This window comes from Clupea harengus, chromosome 15, assembly GCF_900700415.2.
Source record: "Clupea harengus chromosome 15, Ch_v2.0.2, whole genome shotgun sequence".
Lineage (NCBI taxonomy): Eukaryota > Metazoa > Chordata > Actinopteri > Clupeiformes > Clupeidae > Clupea > Clupea harengus.
In genome coordinates, this window is record NC_045166.1 from 16,109,033 (window position 1) to 16,127,016 (window position 17,984).

The 17,984-nt window shown below is 42.1% G+C and overlaps 1 protein-coding gene across 2 annotated transcripts in view; it reads right to left on the minus strand.

Annotated features, from left to right (window-relative positions):
- Positions 1 to 17,984, minus strand: part of LOC116223893 (disks large-associated protein 2) — a 59,203-nt gene that overhangs the window by 11,747 nt on the left and 29,472 nt on the right. The window contains exons 5-6 of one of the 2 annotated variants that reach the window (XM_031582174.2): positions 16,634 to 16,853; positions 9,509 to 10,954 (exon numbers count right to left, since the gene is read on the minus strand). In XM_031582174.2, the coding sequence (XP_031438034.1) occupies positions 10,068 to 10,954; positions 16,634 to 16,853 (1,107 nt within the window). In that variant the 3' untranslated portion in view covers positions 9,509 to 10,067. Of the gene's footprint in view, positions 1 to 9,508; positions 10,955 to 16,633; positions 16,927 to 17,984 lie in introns of those variants that run through there. The other variant, XM_031581313.2, reaches the window with a different exon arrangement.

Consider the following 17,984-nt stretch of genomic DNA (forward strand, 5'->3'; position numbering starts at 1 on the left):
GGATATTAGTTGTGCAAGTTATTAAACTAAATCTGGCCAGTATAATGTATGGCCATTTTGTGTGAAAGACTCAACATTGTATCAACAATGTATTGAGGATATGCTTTAAGAACGAAAAGGTCTAAAATGATGACACATTTAGATTGGCGTAAATATTATCGCTGTCTTACCTTAACGAACGCAGTTTAGCGTAAACAGTTTTTACACATTTAGAGTCAAGACCAAATTTAAGTTAATAGTTTTTTTTCTATAAATATTTCTGCTTTTCGTCTGAAACAGGATTATAGACGTTGCAGAAACATTTAAAGAAGTGATCCCACCACACATGTGTCCAACCCACGGCACTCTGCCTTGAACAAGAACAAGAGGAACGTCTTAGAACACCTCAGTGCAGCAACCCGAATCATATCAGCATTATGCTTTGCCTGCCACATAGAGGTTAAAACTATTTCAGTTTAATTTTGAGAACATTTTTACTAACCAAATTAGCACAGACGTCAAAAGCAGTTGATTTTCAGTTTCACCCACTGAATTAGGATTAAAGATAAATGTAGGCAATTCTTTTAACCTGTCAAATCCAGAATAAAGCAGATTCAAAACATGAATTGAGCTTTGGATACGAAATTACATTTTAGCTGAACTAATTCAGTCAGTGTTGCAACTGTGCTTTACATGCCACATGGCAATTGAATCTTCAGAACTTTACCAACCAAACCAGCCTTAAAAAGTAAGATATTTTGAGACAGGGCTTTGATTTCCGATTTAAGAATAAAGATAAACCAGTACATACATGCTGAAATAAAAAAAAGTTTGCCAAATTAGGATTGTAGCCGAACTAGCAACAATTTGTTTATTATATTATTATTTTTATCTATTTACCAAATGTTACAGATACTGCAGTCACTTTTTTTTAACCGAGCTGTACTGAACACAATCAGTGTTAAAACAAGTGTAATGGGACCGTTTTAGCATGATTTGTTTTTGGATGGAGCACTACAGCTAGTATGGTAAACTCTTCTATAATAATCTTCTATAACAACTCTTGGGAGTCCAAGGCCTGTTAGACTCTTTTAGGTAGAATGACATGCCTTGATATTTTTGTATATTTCACCTAACTAAAAACATTGATGCAAAAGTGCCATGTATGGTTATATTCCAGGAAACCCTTAAAGGGTGTGAGTGCACGGTTGGGTATGGCTAAAGATCATTGCTAGGGGCCTTCTGATATCACGTTTTCCTCATGTAGCAATTGTAGCCTCTATATCTTGCATGTCTGTGTGGACATTCATTTTCATTTTGAATGACTGCCATCTGCCATTATATGTGAAACATGGTAATTCTGAACCAAGTGTGTGTGGTGCTGTGAATGGGCAGTAGTCATTTGGTTCTTGTGAGGTGTGTTGGCTGGTGTGCATGATACTCAAATCTCGTTGAGATTAAAGCTACGAGCCCCATGAAAATCCATTTGTACACAGCTAACCAGCTAGCATAGTAAAACTATGAACCCTAAAAACCCACCAGTCGTGTCTGTGTAATCAGGCCAGAGAACAGAGTTTTGAGTTGGTTTCAATGTCTCATATATTGGTTTATGAAAAAATATACAACTTATGAACCATCAACCATTAATTCACATTTAAGCATCACAGTAAGCATTCAAGTAATCAAATATGTGAAAAACAAACAAAAAATCCATTGAAATGTCAGGAAAGATAAAGGAAAAGACTTGGCAGGTATAATGTTCTGAAGAGACCACCACAGGGCCCCCTAGAGGAACCAGGGGAGATCACCAGTTGATCTGAGGGGAGGGGAACATGTGCGGGTCCTCCACAAGTCTCAGTTCTCCCCTTTTACTGGTCTCTCCCATTTCCCATGTCCTCATTGGATGGTCTTATCGTCTGTTCAACATGCCATAACAACAACCACATCGCCATGGCAGCTTCGTTGCTAATGTAAACATGAAAACATGGCCTATTTAGGCGTCCTTCCAACACATCCCCACTGTAAAAAATGTATGTAAAGCAATCATTGGCTACAGATGTAAGCAAAAGATGACCGTTAAAAATAATTTTAGTTTAAACCAATAAAGGACGACTTGTCATCAATCACTGACATGATTATTTGTTCAATCATGATAAAGGGTCAAAGAGTTGTAATGAAACCTCAAGTTGTACTCCTTCCTAACAAAACTGTTTCTTAATCTCTCTCTTCTAATTTTAATTTGTATGGTAGAATATAAAGGGACCAACCTATCGTGGAGATATTGTTATCACCCAAACCCCCCAGACACCACCCCCCGCCCCGCCCGTTCCACGCCAAGTCCACCACCACACATCTAGCATGAACCCAGGTCACAGTAATCACCCTAACTGATTGCACTTAATGTTACTCTCATACACCCCCCACTCAATCATGTCCTTACAGTTCACCCCAATCTGCTTTTTAATGCTTTTACATCATTTCAGTGTCATACATTAACGAAAAGACAACTCTGTTTATACTTTATAAATAATTTGCGATTTCTACCACATAGGCCTTATGGCCATGTATAATACACAAGTTATGTGTTTTTCCCGTAAAAGGTGCTGTGGACTGTCGATTACAAACAGACCTATCAACATCACAAACAGAGGCATAATTTGAAATGATTCAGTGAGGAATCTAATTGGTTGTAGGTTTGTAAGTACAGATAACTGTCTAGCCCAAAGAAGAACAGAATCGACATTGGTTCAGCAGACATGTGAATCCAGAGAGTAAACCACTACCCAATGAACAGTTCATTTTAGCTCATTTTAACTCTTACAAATAAAACAAATTGTGTGCTTTGAGTAGGTTATGCGTGTTTTGTGATTTATGAGAATTGCTGCTGCAACAAAAATGTAATAAAAAAAGCTCCAGATGCATTGTTGGTTATGGTTAAGGTTTTTGAGACTGCCTAAATTGAATCATCAAGAATAACAAAAGTCTCATCGGTATTCTCCCCTGTTTGACTCGCAGTCTACGTTCTAATAATTATTAATAAACAAAAAAAAACAATAATTACTGTAGAATTCTGGGACAGTGGATGAAAGTTTGAAGTATCATTCAAATCCACGCAGGTGTAATGTTTAATGCCCTCTGCAGCTGTAACACACGTTAACATTAGCAAGTGATGTGCATCACCGGAGAAAGTAATAGTACCAAGAAGGCTGTGTTGTTAGGGTCAGCGGGCTGTGGTGACAGTATTTAGACAATGTTTATTTGTTTATACTAATCAGCTGCCTGATTTAACTGGGCAACTGCGGCAATTTTTCGTGGGCTGTAAATTACATATATATATATATATATATATATATATATACAATATAAACTATACTATATATATATATAATATAAATGTATTATATGTATATATATTATAGACTATATGTATAATATATAAATATATAATATAGACTATATGTATTATATATTATATATATATATATATATATACATACAGTATATATATACTGTATATATATATGTATATATAATATAGACTATATGTATATTCCTGAGTCTATTATTACCCTTTCCCAAGTCAAACCAGTGGTTTGGGGGAGGACAGTGAAACTGTGAACATGTGGGTGATCTTTTTTGCATTTATATCATTGTACTTGGTGGCGTAATTAAAAATGTTCTCAGTGTGACTGTAAAAGTGATTGCTATATCATAAATAAATCATATAAAATAATGATAAATAATAGCCTTACACCCATGACGTTACAGATGCAGTTATCAAAACATCTGCAAGTAGCTGACATCAACAGATATTTTGAAAATGTAAATTCAAATCTCACTAAACATTTAAACTAAAAAAGTGCAAGTTTCCTGGACCCCTGTATGACCTATGTAAGAAATCACTACGGCAACTGAGTATAGTAGAGAAATAGCAGGGCTCAGATTTCAATGAGAAATGTATGGGATGTTCAGATGATCTTATCCATTTGATGCACCAAAAGAAAAACAAAACAAAACAAAAATGTTGATAGCTGTCACATAGGGGGGCAGTATAAACTTAAAACCTGATTTCCATTCTGACATCATATTAAATCTACACTGAAAACCTCACCTGTCCTGTTAGTGACCACACTAGCATCAGTATCACCTGCATCAATACCTGTATCTCAACTGGACACTTAGCTTTACCTGTCAACTTTATTACAGCTAGCCACGCTAGCATTAATCACCTATGTCAGTGGCAAACTGGTGTCATATTAGCCACCAAATGCTCTAGAAATCACCTGTATTAACACCAAATGCCTCAGTAGAGGTCACCTGTGTCAGGTGGCTAATATGATGCTAGTTTGGCACTGTGTTAGCCGCAAACACCCTAGAAATCACCTGCACCGACACCAAATGCCTCATTAGCAGTCAGCTAGGTTTGCAACAACTGCTCTAGCAGTCACTTGTGTTAGCGCTAATCTCACTAGATGCTGGTCACCTATATGAGTGAGTGCTATTCCCTTTGACATCAGGTCAATGGGATCTGTGCCCAAGCTAAACACTATAGCAAAATTCACCTTTATCTGCATGAGATGCTCTAGTAGTCACCTGCCACCTGCCCAACTAAGTACAGCTGTTAAACAGACACCCTGGTGTCTTCACGTGAGCTGCAAATCGTGCGTCAGAGATAAGTCTTAATCAATGCTAATATGTTGCAGCATGTGCTAAAGCTAGGGTAGCCTGTTGTGGGCTGATCCAAGGACCGATATATATATATTATGTGGAACTGCACACACAAGGCATTTGGACACATAAAGGGCAACAGCAGCTGTATTTATCAACCCTTCAGCCTGTTTCTGTGATGCCTTACTGTCTATGTAATACGGATTCATCGGTGATCAGTAGACTATGACAAACACAGTGAGGATTTGTAAATTACCACGTATCGCTAGCTTTGCGAAGCGCATTGTTACAGACACTGAAAATGACATTATAAAAAAATGCCTCAAGATGAATTGTTAAATACAATGCCAAACATCAAACGCACTGTAATATGAGCATACCTGCGAATAATAATCTCACTGATATATCGGTAAACCTGAACATGGCAAACTCACCAGCATATAAGCATACCTGCAAATACATTTCAAAGTGCGATATAACAGAATGTACATGAGCACATGCCAAATATTTCAACTTCACAAAATCCAAACAAATAATAAAAAAGGTACAACACAGGCTTTGCATAGAATGAATGTTTGAGGCATCTTTAAAAGATGAGACTCAGCACCATTATATATGATTCTCCCATCCCATTCACTATCATCTGTCATGATGGACTGCAGAAGGTTATATAGGAAAACCACCAATTCTTCCATGAAATTAAATGTGTGTTAGATTGGACATTACTTTTTTCCCCTTTTAAATGTAACTGTATGCGGTACTTCTGTCCTTATGGGAATAAATATCTTATTGTTGCCATGACAGCCTAGCTTATCTAGCGGCTGCCATCTCTGTTGCAGAGACTCTCTTCCAGGCTAAACTGACCAAGCTGTCCTCCGCAACCTAACCATGGTCTGAGTCTTCACTGGTCTAGTTCAGTCTAAATTCCATCTGTGTTTGTGAGAGACTGTTCTGGGCCATATGGTGTCTGACCTGGGACAATTGTTGTTATCTGCCCACTGTGTGTTTTGTCATAGGCCAACTCTAGTCATTCACAGTTAGCGTAGTTATAGGAGGATAAGTGTAGTTATTTTCTCCTTATTCCCATGTTAGCATGAAGTCGTGAGTCTTTCCTGCTAAATATCTTCCAGAGTGTGTTATGACATTGTGGTCCTGTTCCTTAGACCATATAGATGTGGCCTTGGTCAACCTCTCTTAAGTCTTGGTCTTGGTCTTAGTCTGAAATGTCAGAGGTCCAGTCCAGTGTTAGTCTGAGTTGGGTCTGGTGTCTGGTACTGATTCCAGCTCTGATTGCAACAAGCTGCATTTTAAGTGAAAGTGGACATGCCATAACATGCCAGCGATGGCAAAGCAGCTCACAATATAATCCTGTGCCTTCAATGGGGACGCAAAACTTTTTCAAAAGATAAAATATCACTCACATCACGCTCAGTGTACATATGTGTAATTATCAGCTGAATTAGCTACCTCTGTTTTGTTAGATCCCTCGTCATTCCTTACAGTGGACATAGGTGGCACAGGCAGAGCCAATGGCATTTAAGAGTATTTGACCGTAGTGCTACATTATATGTGAGAGGTGGTTTTCATAGTGACATTTCATGATGCTGTGGAATGTTTATGGTTGGTAGTATTGTGACCGGTCATGCCTGTGGGTGTGTGTGTGTGTGTGTGTGTGTAGTAGTACATTTGTGACTAGTGATTGTGCATAGTATGTGTCATTAGTAGTTTTGCTATGGTCACAGTTTCTCACATCAAACAGGAATGTTGGTTTAGCTGTATTGGAAAAATACATTAAATAGATGTGAATCTACATATTCTCTAAAATGGTTATTATCTTTATATTTGTTAGATATGATTTATATAAATATTTTCCAATATGTACGGAAATTAAACCCTCTTTATAATGTAAAAAAATAAGATGCTAAAAAGTAGTTTTAACTAACCTAATTGTAGAGGAAGACTTCTTCCTGCATGTTAGAATTTAGTTCTGGTGAGCAGAACTTAGTTCATAGTTCTTAGTTCTGTTCAGAGAATAATGCATATAAAATAGTTGTTTTATTTGAAGCCTTTGGGAGGGTGCAGCAGACCAGGTATCATTAAATACCCAGACCCTCCTGGATTTAAACATCATACAATAATTTCAGATAGCTCCAGCCACATACCAAACTATGGCAATTTTGGGAAAGCTCCAACAGGGGTGCAAGTACAAGCCAGCCAGAAACACCAGCAATATCTAGAGCGCAATTCAATTAAATTAAATTAAATTAAATTAAATTAAATTAAATTAAATTAAATTTTATTTATAAAGCGCCAAAACAATGAAATTGTTTCAAAGGGCAGCATTTAGCTTTTTTTGTCATGGTCAAATTAAGGGTCGTTCTCACCATTGAGCACTGCTACAGCGCAGGTCCGAATGACTGCGGTCTTAGCCAGAAGCTACTTAAAAAAGTTGAAGTTGACGAAATTCCGCTGCACATGAATGCTATACATTGCTGCTAATTATTTGACAATATTACAGCTGGAATGATACTTATGCAGAGGCCTATCCCAGAAACGTGTAAACATTTGAAATAACTTCAGTCAACTAACAAGCTATATATAATCTTAGTTACAACGTGTGTGTGCTGGGGTAGGTAACACATGCCTGGCTCATACTTTGGTGAAATGTAACTGATGCTACGATGAAGGAAACGATGAGGATACTCAGATGAAGGCTATTTGTGGCTACAACACAGTGCAGAGTTTTGAAAGGATAATTGATTTTGGTTTCAAATTTGAGCTAATAGCAAATTGTAATTAATTGCAATTACCAACATAACAATGCTTTAATGTTGATGTTAGACATAACGGGCAAATTGACCCAATGAAAATGCATGGTGTTCATCTACTTATCTTGTAAAAAAAGCTCTTATTAGCTACACGTATGTGCAAACTCACTCGACGGGAACAAAAAATGCTGTCTACTGTTAGAGACACTGTAAGTGTGTTATTTGCTGTGAGCAAATTAAACACAGTAACATTTTAAACAATCATTTGGACGTATTATAATTACAACCATGGCCAAAAACAAAGGGTAGGTGTGCACAGTGTGTGCCAAACTAAACTGAATAATTTGAAATTACCAGCGCTGTTCAGAACCTGTACAGAAACAAACTGACCTTGTATCATGGCTGATATGCCTCCACTGGTTTTGGGGAGGACTGGGGACTATGTGTGTGTTTGTGTGTGTATCTGTGATTTTCCGCATTCACACTGATTGTTTCGCTAATCCAAACCTTTGCTTTGGGATCAACTCATTAAGGATGTTTAATTAAGGCTCACATACACCAATTTCCCACTCTCTCTCTGTCAGCAGCTCACAGTAGGGATAAGAAGGGGAAAATGTCAGCGCCATTTGATTCATAAGATCGTCAGAGCATCTCTAGCTTCTCTGCTTGTGTGCTGTAACTGCTGTTTCATCATCACAACCACCCACACCTATCCTGTCAGGTGGTCACACATGAGCCCACGAATGTCATGTCCTATTACTCAGACTTGTGCCCTTCCACCCTGAAGTGCATCCTTTGGATACCACTTACATGGTGTAGTAGGGGACAAGAGGCATCCTATGTAGGCATCCTAGTTTTTGTCCACTAGATTACAATACAAAAGGTTCCCAGGCATGTCAATATATTGCTCTAATGAGATGTTTGCATTGATTGATTTTAGGTGACAGTTGTAGTATCTAATTATGAATACCTTCTTTCCTCTTGATAGCTGGGTGTAAACAATTCAGCTTTGTTTGTTAAAAAAAATACTTAATGGACATTTAATCCGCTAAGGAATGACATTGACATGTGCAGTAGCCCTCAAGAATACCCACTGTTTAAACCGGTGCTAGACAGTGTACCTTTAAAGCGCACATCAGGGCTGCAGGGTCGTGAGTGTAAGTGGTGAGATAAGAGTTAACTCTTAGCCAGTAGTCCTGTTTTTGGATGGGCTCCGATGATGTCACTTCCTGAACTGATCTGACTGGCTTATTAGTTCTAACCGCTGTCTCTAGGTTCTTTCCCCTAACTGAAGTAGACACATTGCTGCCTGTAGAGGGTGCTCTTTCCAATGGATCACTTCAGGTCAAATGCCACTACACACAGACCTGCTGTCATGATTTGTAAACAGGAAATAATTCAGAGGGTTTTCATAAATATTAGACCCTGGTCCATTTTCAACCAAAAACACACAGTGATTTTGAGAGGGTGATCTCACACTTGGTGTGCGTCAGAGTAGGATCACGAAAAAATGACAGCTTCCTGTCTGTCTTTACTGATTGAACGGGGGGGGGGCGGGGGCCTTTTTGGGACTCAATTTACATAATTTGTCAGAAAATGACCTTTGTGACATCGCTTTACACATTGCTAATTTCACATTCCAAAATAATTTCTGTGGAAATATATATATATAGAGAGAGAGATATTTAAAAAAAAAATCCAATCAAAGACATGCACAAAATCAATGCATAAACAAACAACATGTGACTCACTCCTGAGCTTGTGTCCACTGTCAAGGTGTTACCCATAACCTACTCTGTTCCTTCAAGCTACCCATAACCCACTCAGCTCCTTCAGGTTACCCATAACCCACTCTGTTCCTTCAAGCTACCCATAACCCACTCAGCTCCTTTACGTTACCCCTAACCCAATCTGCTCTGCATTATGCAATCAACCCTGAATGCACAGGCTGCGGGGACGTGCGTGTGTGTGTGTCCTGGGGTAGGTTAGGCTATTCTGTGCTAGGTGTGTGTGTGTCCTGGGGTAGGGTCGGGTATTCTGCGCTAGGTACGTGTGTGTGTGTGTCCTGGGGTATGGTCGGCTATTCTGTGCTAGGTAAGTGTGTGTGTCCTGGGGTAGGGTAGGGTATTCTGTGCTAGGTGTGTGTGTGGGGGGGGAGGGGGGGTTGTGTTATTTTAATGTCGCTGTTCTGTGCTAGGTCTGTGTCTGGTTGCAGAGTCAGTTTTGTGCAAGGTGAACATGTGTGTGTGAAGTGGGTTATGTGTGCAAGGGCAGGTGGTGTTTTATTGGTTGTGTGTGTTTGTGTGAGTGTGTGTGTGTGTGTATTGTGCTGAGTTACTGTAAAACACAATCATGGCGACGCCGACTCATCCATCAGGATGAGAGACAGGTTGGGCACTGCTCAGGGCCTTCAACAATTAGAACCAGCCATTAGAACCAGCCATTAGAAACCAAAGCAACTGGTAAGCCATCAGTCAGCTGGTTCCTCTTCCTTATAACAAGACAGACAGGTAGGTGCTCGAGGCTGCCGGTTCTGTTCTGTCAGAACGAGAGAGACAGGTGGGCTGTGGAACTGCTGGTCTCTCTCTCTCTCTGTTAAAACGAGAGCTAGACAGGTAGACCATTGGTCAGCTGAGTGCTGGTTCATCCCCACTAGAACGAGAGGGACAGGTAAGCCATGGGTCCGCTGGGGTACTTGCGACTCCAGAGCTCAAGGCTGGTGCTCCTGCGTCCATCATGGCGTTCGGGGCGGTGGTGGTGGTGATGCCGCTGCTTTTTCGGGGGGTCCCAAGTGGAGTCCTCAGAGGTACGCGAGCTGGCCGGGCTGGGAGACGTGGGGCTGGCGGAGGTGACGGTGAGCTCGGGCACGGTGGGCTCGGGCGGGATGGTGATGAGGGGCGGCCGCATGAGGTCCAGGATGCTGAAGGCCGACGGTTCTGGCTGGCACAGCACAGACGGTTCTGGTTGACACATCACCGAGGCGTCCACCGTGTCCTGCCGCACGGGCCTGCCGCTGCCCGCCTGCGTTCCCACGGAAACCCTCTCCCCAAGGCCGCCTGGGCCCCCCCCACCTCCGCTCCCCCCCCCACTGCTCCCACTCCCGTCCGCGGTCTCTCGACACGTGGACCACATGTTGTAGCACTGCGTGAAGTTGAAGAAGTTGCTGTTGAAGGTCTTGAGCTCCCCACAGACGTCCCTCCGCAGCTCGGCTAGCTCGTAGCGCATGGCGGAGATCTCATCCTTCCATTGCATGTTAAAGGCCGCCAACACACCGGCCGACTCCTTAAACGCCTGCAGGGCCTGGGGCCCGCCGGGTTCCGTGGGTGGGGGGCGTGGAGGCAGCGGCACGCGGTAACCCCGGGGGGAAGTGGGCGGAACAGAGATGGCGGTTACCGTGGAGCTGGTACTGTGCTGACTGCGGGCGGCATGCTCGCGCTCCAGGTTCTCCAGCTCCTGATAGGCCGAGGAGCTGGCCGCATCGTCGTCCTCGACGATGTCGTCATTCAGCAGGGACATCACGTCCAGGCCGTCGTAGCCTTCTGGAAACAAAAACGTGAGCGTGGAAACAGGAAACACACAGGAAGGGAGAGAACATGGGCAGGAAATACTGCGCGGGCATCAGGTGTCAACACAAGCTCAGTCCTTAATGATGACAATCTACATAACACCCTAGAAGTGTGTGAGCTAAACAAACCAAACACATCCAATCAGTCCATCTCTAATGCAATCTCATCAGAGCGTGATTAAGTGAAATTTCATACATTAGCAGGGATAAGTAAATGACAAATGTGAAAGATCTCACTACTTCTCTGATTCTCATTTATGCTTTTGTTATTTTTTGTGAGCCTAAGCCTGCACAGCTCTTCTCCATTGAGTCCTTGTCTCACTGTTGAATATGTTCTCTTCTCATCTCTCTGTGTTTAAGAAGGACCCTGGGAGATCACTGGTCTCTGATCACTGGTGACTGATATCAGGAAGCAGGTTTTGCTAGTCTCAGTAGTAGTCTGCTTGGCTAAACAGTACAGTTGGATTTAGGATGGATGGTTCCATCATGGATGGTTCCATCATGGATTGGTTTCATCTCCATTTCTGTAGACACAGGGCAGTTTTTTTTATGGGGGGGGGGGGGGGGGGGGGTAGCACCTTTAGGCTTCAGGGTCAATTTCGGGTGTGAAATAAGTACCCACTCCCGGGCAGTTACTTCTGTGCGTTGTGGATGTTCATTGGTTAAACGTGACAAGACAACAAGCACCATTTAAAAAAATTATAATAATTATAGCTTAAATAGATAGCTTGTTGAGGTTACAGTCACTGAATGAACACAAGCAAATCACTAGCTTGAAGGCTTTAATTGATCATAGTGGTGCTGGTATATTCATTTAACAAGTCATTTCAGCAGCCATTTAATCGAGTGCTAGCAACCTAGCAAAAGCAAAATTCAACTGTGGACTCGAAATTGATATCGCAATCAAAGAGTAAAATATTAGGCTACATGTACTTCCTGCATTGCAATGTAAACAGGAAGGCAGAAGGAGTCGATTACGGGGGGGCTTTCCTGTAAACATTCGCACCACCTGGTAAATGTCCCGGGTTTCTGCAGCAGAGAAGCGCCTGTGGGACTCTACTGGTCTAATGAAGGTAATCTGCTGGTCACAGGGTGCTGGTCTCAGATTTCAGGATTATTTTCAGATGGTCGCAGAGTGAAGATTTTTGCTTGTCTCAACATAGTACAGTCTCCTAGTCTGGTTGGTTAGCCAATCTCAGGATGGAGGTTTGCTGGTCTCGATGGAGGATGACATTCCATTGGTCCTTGGGTTGTGGCCAGCTGGACTGGGGAACGTAAACAAGTGGTTTTCCGTTTGGATAATGTCAGTTGGTCTAGAGATGGCACCATCTCAACATGGTGGGTTCTGCTGATCTCAAAGTACAGTACGTTCTGCAGGTTTTGCAACCCCATGGTACTTTAGTCTTAAGGATGGTAGCGTATATTTGTCTCCGGATGGTAGTCCCCTGGACTTAGGATAGTACACTGTTAGTCAGCATAGTAAAGACTACTGAACTCTGGTTGGTGGTATAATGATTGCCTGATCAAATGGTATATTGTTCTGCTGGTCCTCAGATGGTACTGCCTACTGCCGCTCTTGGGGTAGTACGATTCTTTACAGTGTGATAGTTTGGGGGAATCTGTACTTTGATATTTTTAATGCTGTGAATAAAACTAACCATGACAGAGCTTTTAGTTTTTTTTTAACTGCTGCAAGATCTCTGCCCTGTTTAAAATGATGGTGATTGGACTGAGTACATATATTCATTAGGGTCTGTGGCTAAATGTTTAACTCACACACTTCTGGCTTCATCTGGTGTTTTTTCACACTGCCTTCTCACACATGACATCAACACTCCAATGTCTTTTCATCTTTTCACCGAATGAGAGTCTCTATCATGCAACCCCAATCCTCCTTAGTCTTATACCGATCATTCTCAGTGACGTCAAGGCCAGGGCAAGATGGTAAGTGTGTTACAGAAATACACTCTTACTGCATTTATGCAGTTAGGTGCGCCAGAGCAGGTCAGTTTGTTTTGGGTGCGAGAGAAGATGAAAAGGCAATGGTAAAATCACAAGCCGTCGGCTCCATCTATAGATATGAACCCTATTGAACATTTTAAGGTCTGTTACTCCTTTATCACGAGGCACACAGACCTCTCATAGCGTTACAGGTTGGAGGGGATGGGGTGGTGGTTTGAGAGTGTGGTGGCAAAAGGATGTACCAGGGAAAGGCTGCAATCCCACTGTCCTGCGTGATTGGTCAATTCCACATGCCTCAAGGCAGAGTGGTCATTACCAAAGAGAAGAGAGAAATGAACGGGGCCTGCACCTAGCCAGAGCAACTGGCCAAGAGAGGGGCTTCAGCTTGGAAGATAACAAAAGTAACCATTTCACCATAGCTAACTCTCGAGCCCTCAGTTTATCAAAGATCTACAGTGGGTGTGCTGCAGGTGTGTTATCAATAAGATGTAGAAAAGAACACAAACATTTTGGGCTCTTTTTTGAGGCTGCCAACATCACCAATAAAGCCAGATGTAATATCTAGTTTTACCAATGCTCCAGACCGCTAGGTATTTAGCACACTGTAATTTACTTCCATACACTTTGGAGGACCCCGAAATGAATGCAAGTGAATGACAGTGCTAGCACTCTAGAGCAGTAAGCAACTTACTGAAATTACATCTGATGTTATCAGTTGCGTAAGCATTCTCAAATTAGATCAATTTGTGGCTTGATTTTTTTTTTCTCCTGAAATCCAGGACTGACATTTTTTCCTTTCTACAGGATTGCAGGTGTTCGATCTTTTCCTCAAGGTCGAGGTCATGCTCAAAGATCTCAGAAGGATTGGGTCTACATGAGTATTTTTCGCTGTTGTAGCTGTATGAGAAGGCAGTGGAAAAAAAACACACAAATACATAGATATATGTATGCGTGTTGACATTAAAGTACCTGAGACAGACACCTGAAAGGACTCCCGCTGTTCTCTCCCCCTGGTTATCCTGCTGGGGTTGAAGGAGGGCTCGTGTCCCCTTCTCTACAAGAGGACCAGCTAGTCTCCGCCTCTTGGTTTGGTCGAAAAAAAGGCGCTCAAACAAGATATACGTGGGTTTATGTTTTGATGCTTAATGACGACTTATTTGACGTGTGAAATAGAGGCAAAATATTTGGGACTTAAGTTGTAGGTTATCCAATTTACAAAGAATCAAGATGATTGAGTTCTTTCTCTCTTCCCTCAATCAATTTGACTCTTTTTGTTTTGATGTTTTTGTGCATCAGCTTTGAGGCCAAAACACAAGAGTCCCTTCATCTTGTGACCTCTGAGGACTGTGCCTCCATGTTCGCTCGGGTCAAGCGCTTTACACACCTACTTTCTACATGTCTCTCAAGGGACCAGTCTACCAGGTGACAGGGCTCAAAAGGTGGGACTGTGGGATTGGAGCGCTCTCCTTGATCCTCAGGTATGTTTTGGTCACAGGAAGTGAATGAGGGATAGTTTCTCTAGCAAACCAAATCAAGCGTGGAAATGTAACAATTGTAATCAATGCACAAGGAAAATTGTTTGACAGAAACCCAAAAATTCTGTTCTGTTCAGCTGTGGTCCGACCGGACTTTGCAAACCAAACAGCCATGAAATTGTTACAAAATTCATTATGGTCGACCATGTTAAAGAGTGGTATTTCAATAGGGTTCATAGCTTTAGCCTTTATGAGAACACCAAAAGCACTGATGACATTGGATCAGTTGACATGGTAGCATGTGCACAAAGGAGAGTATATCTTTGGTATTCGCTGAAATGTATAAGAGTGTAAGTGATGTTGTACAGATCCACAGAACCCTTTCTGTATGAGTTATAGAAAAAAGAAAAAAACCCTCTATGCTTTATTAAGGGCAAGACTGCTTGCTGCTTGCTTTTGCTGGCTGCCTTGATTCCGGTATGCCCACCTCCAACCCTGATGCTGCTTATATTGGATATCAGTGAGGGGGCATTACATGAAGGGGTTTTACTAACTGAGCAACTGATTCGATTATTTTCATATTATTAATCAAAATGTTATGAAATATGCCAAATCGATATGTATGATCACATCAGAGTACATGCCTGTCATTGGTACAGTACTACACTCGGTTCTCTGTCTTCTGGCTCCCTTCACAGCCTCGTTTAAGCGTTTTGTCCTCCTGATGTCTTTAGACAACATGTCTGCAGGATTTCAATCATACACTAACCAAAATACCATTTTACAGTGAGGTTGTAATACAAACTTCAAGATTTTGTAGTACAGTAATAGAACTTTAATAACCTTCCTGTTGAGCCTCAGGCTTCAAACCACGTAGGGGGTCATGACAGGTGACATGTACCCAGAACACCTTCCGCTCACTCGTCTGATGTGCTTGTACTCCAATTATTGTTGCCTAAGAGAGTCTTTGTGTTTTTGTGTGTGAAGGACTAACAATGTGACTACTTTGTCACACTCAAATTATGTCATCGAAAGTAAAGCTGTGATGACCCCTGCCTTTACGCTAATTCTTAACTACTATTGACATAAAGTGAACAGTTTCATACCGTGTGATAGTTACGATAGTAAATGTGAAGAGAATTGTACTATGTGGTAGTTTCTATCATTTTGATAAACAGGCTTATACTTTGTGCTAGTTCGTGTAATAACTGCCAATATTGCTGTTGTGGAAGTGATCAAGTTCATGCTGTGAGCCAGTACCTGTAGTAACTACAACTTGCTTTTTCTGTGCGCTAGTCTGTGATGTTAACTTAGCGTGACTTGGTCTGTGCTGACTGCTAGTTTGTGCGGTGTGCAAGTTCATAATATTATTGTTAACTGGGTGCAGCTGTGTGCTAGTTCTTGACCTTAAACTGAACTGAACTGAACTGGGTTGTGTTATATACTAGTCATTATGGTGAAGTAAACTAGGTTATGCAGTGCGCTAGTTCAGATGTCAATATTTGCTGGGTGTTGTTGGTGTGTGTGCTAGTTCTCTATTATAACCTGAACTAGATTGTGCTGTGTGCTAGTTCCTGTGTCACATGTTCCTTTAAGAACACACTGACCGCTGAAACACATGTTCCACATTTCATGCTGTGACCAGGAAGGGGCATGTAGTTACAGCATGCTAGGCGCTCTGTGACTGTGGTCCAATGGGGTGTGTGATTGTGTCACACATTGTTTTTTTTTTTTTTTTTCTTGACAAGACTCATCACCCCACCCCCACATCCCAGACATCGCCCAGCACACAAGACCAAGCAGGGAATTGTAGAGAATGATGTATGAATCGTGCACAAGGATGCAAGCAAGACCCACCCCCTTCATCCCCATCCCCACCCCCATCCCAAACCATTTCCCAACACCCCCGCCCCAACACAAAGCACTGGATTGAAAACAGACACATGGGGACGGGGACAGGAGCCGACAGAGATATCCACTGATGGTAAGCAGGCATCCGACAGGCAACAGGCCTCCCCCTGCAGACGCGCAGGTGTGAGGGGAGGGTGAGGCAGCGCAGCACAGTGCAGCACAGGGGTGAGCATGTGGGACTAAAAAGCCTCTCACTGCTGGCTGGCTGACTGACAGACTGACTCTCTCAGGAGGAGGGTTGAGGGGGAGGGGGGAGTTCTCGGGCATGGTGGTGGCAAGTGGCGAAGGGCCCAGCGTTTCGTTACCTGTTGTGGATCTGAGAGTCGATGTGACAGTGGAGGATGTCACGGAGGGCAGGCAGTCATCGTCTTGGGAATACCCCGCCTGTATTGCACGCAGGTAACTGTGGCTCCGCGTGCGGAAGGAGCCAGGCAGGTCCAGCGCGCCCATGGCCTGACTCTCTAGTTCGCTAAAAACGGACTCGCAAACTGACTCAAACTGGCCATTGATCTCAGTCTCACTCACCTGAGAGACAAAAACAGGAATAGCAGTCCTTAGTTTTTCCTCTTCCATTCTCTCTCTCACTCTGATGCTTCCCCTTTACGCGATGAATATGAAAGGAAGGTTAGCACGCAGACAACAACACAGCCAAACGGCTCACCTTGTCACAGTGAGACGTGCAAACTGTTTCTTGTGAACTAGAATCAGACACATCAATAAACTTCAGCACGCAGAAACATGAACAAAGAGTTGAGAATGAATAGAGACACAGATAAAACACAGCATGGAATGTTTGGTCCTTCCTAGACACCTGTCCCTATGGAAACGCTTACCCCTCCACTAACTACAACACAGTGTCTGACAGGAATTCTCATTCCTAAACTACATCTCCTGTATCATATATAGTGAAACCTAAGAGTACAATCAACCCATGTCACAGCTAAAACCCTAAATGCTAAGGCAGTCCTTATTGCACAGCTAAAACCCTAAATGTAAAGGCAATCCTTATTACACAGCTAAAACCTTTAATCTGAGGACAACTTTTAATAGCAACAGCTAGAACCTTGAATCTAAGGGGAACTGACACATCTTGAATAGGATCTTGTGACTAATAGCAACCATGAATCCACAGCTAGATGTCATTCTAGCTCAGTCTTAATTTTTTTTAAATCTACCAGCAACACCAGTACAACAACACAATCACATTATCGTATAATTCTTTTACATTTAGAATTTACAATTTAAGGTGATGGAATGAATATCATCTGATAAAACAAGCAAATAATCTTCTCTGAAGAAATTATAAATTGAAATACTTACAGCATGTTACACATGGATGAGGCCCACTGTTCTTGTGCGAAACTCTGTGAAACCTAGTCTGTACTTCTGAAGGCGAATAAGCCTACTGTCAAGCCTTGAAACGCAATAAACCTACTTTTCACTCCCGAACCAGGATAATCCCATTGTAGACTTGTCAGCCAATAAGCAGTCCTGTCCTGGTTTGAATGCAGTAGTTTATACTCCACTCTCAAAACAGGTGAGTTTTCTGTCCGTGTGTGTGTCTGTGAGTGTGTGTGTGTGTGTAGGTGTGTGTGTGTGTGTGTGTACATATGTGTGTGGGTGTGTGGGATCTACTCAGAAGCAAGGTTATTATAG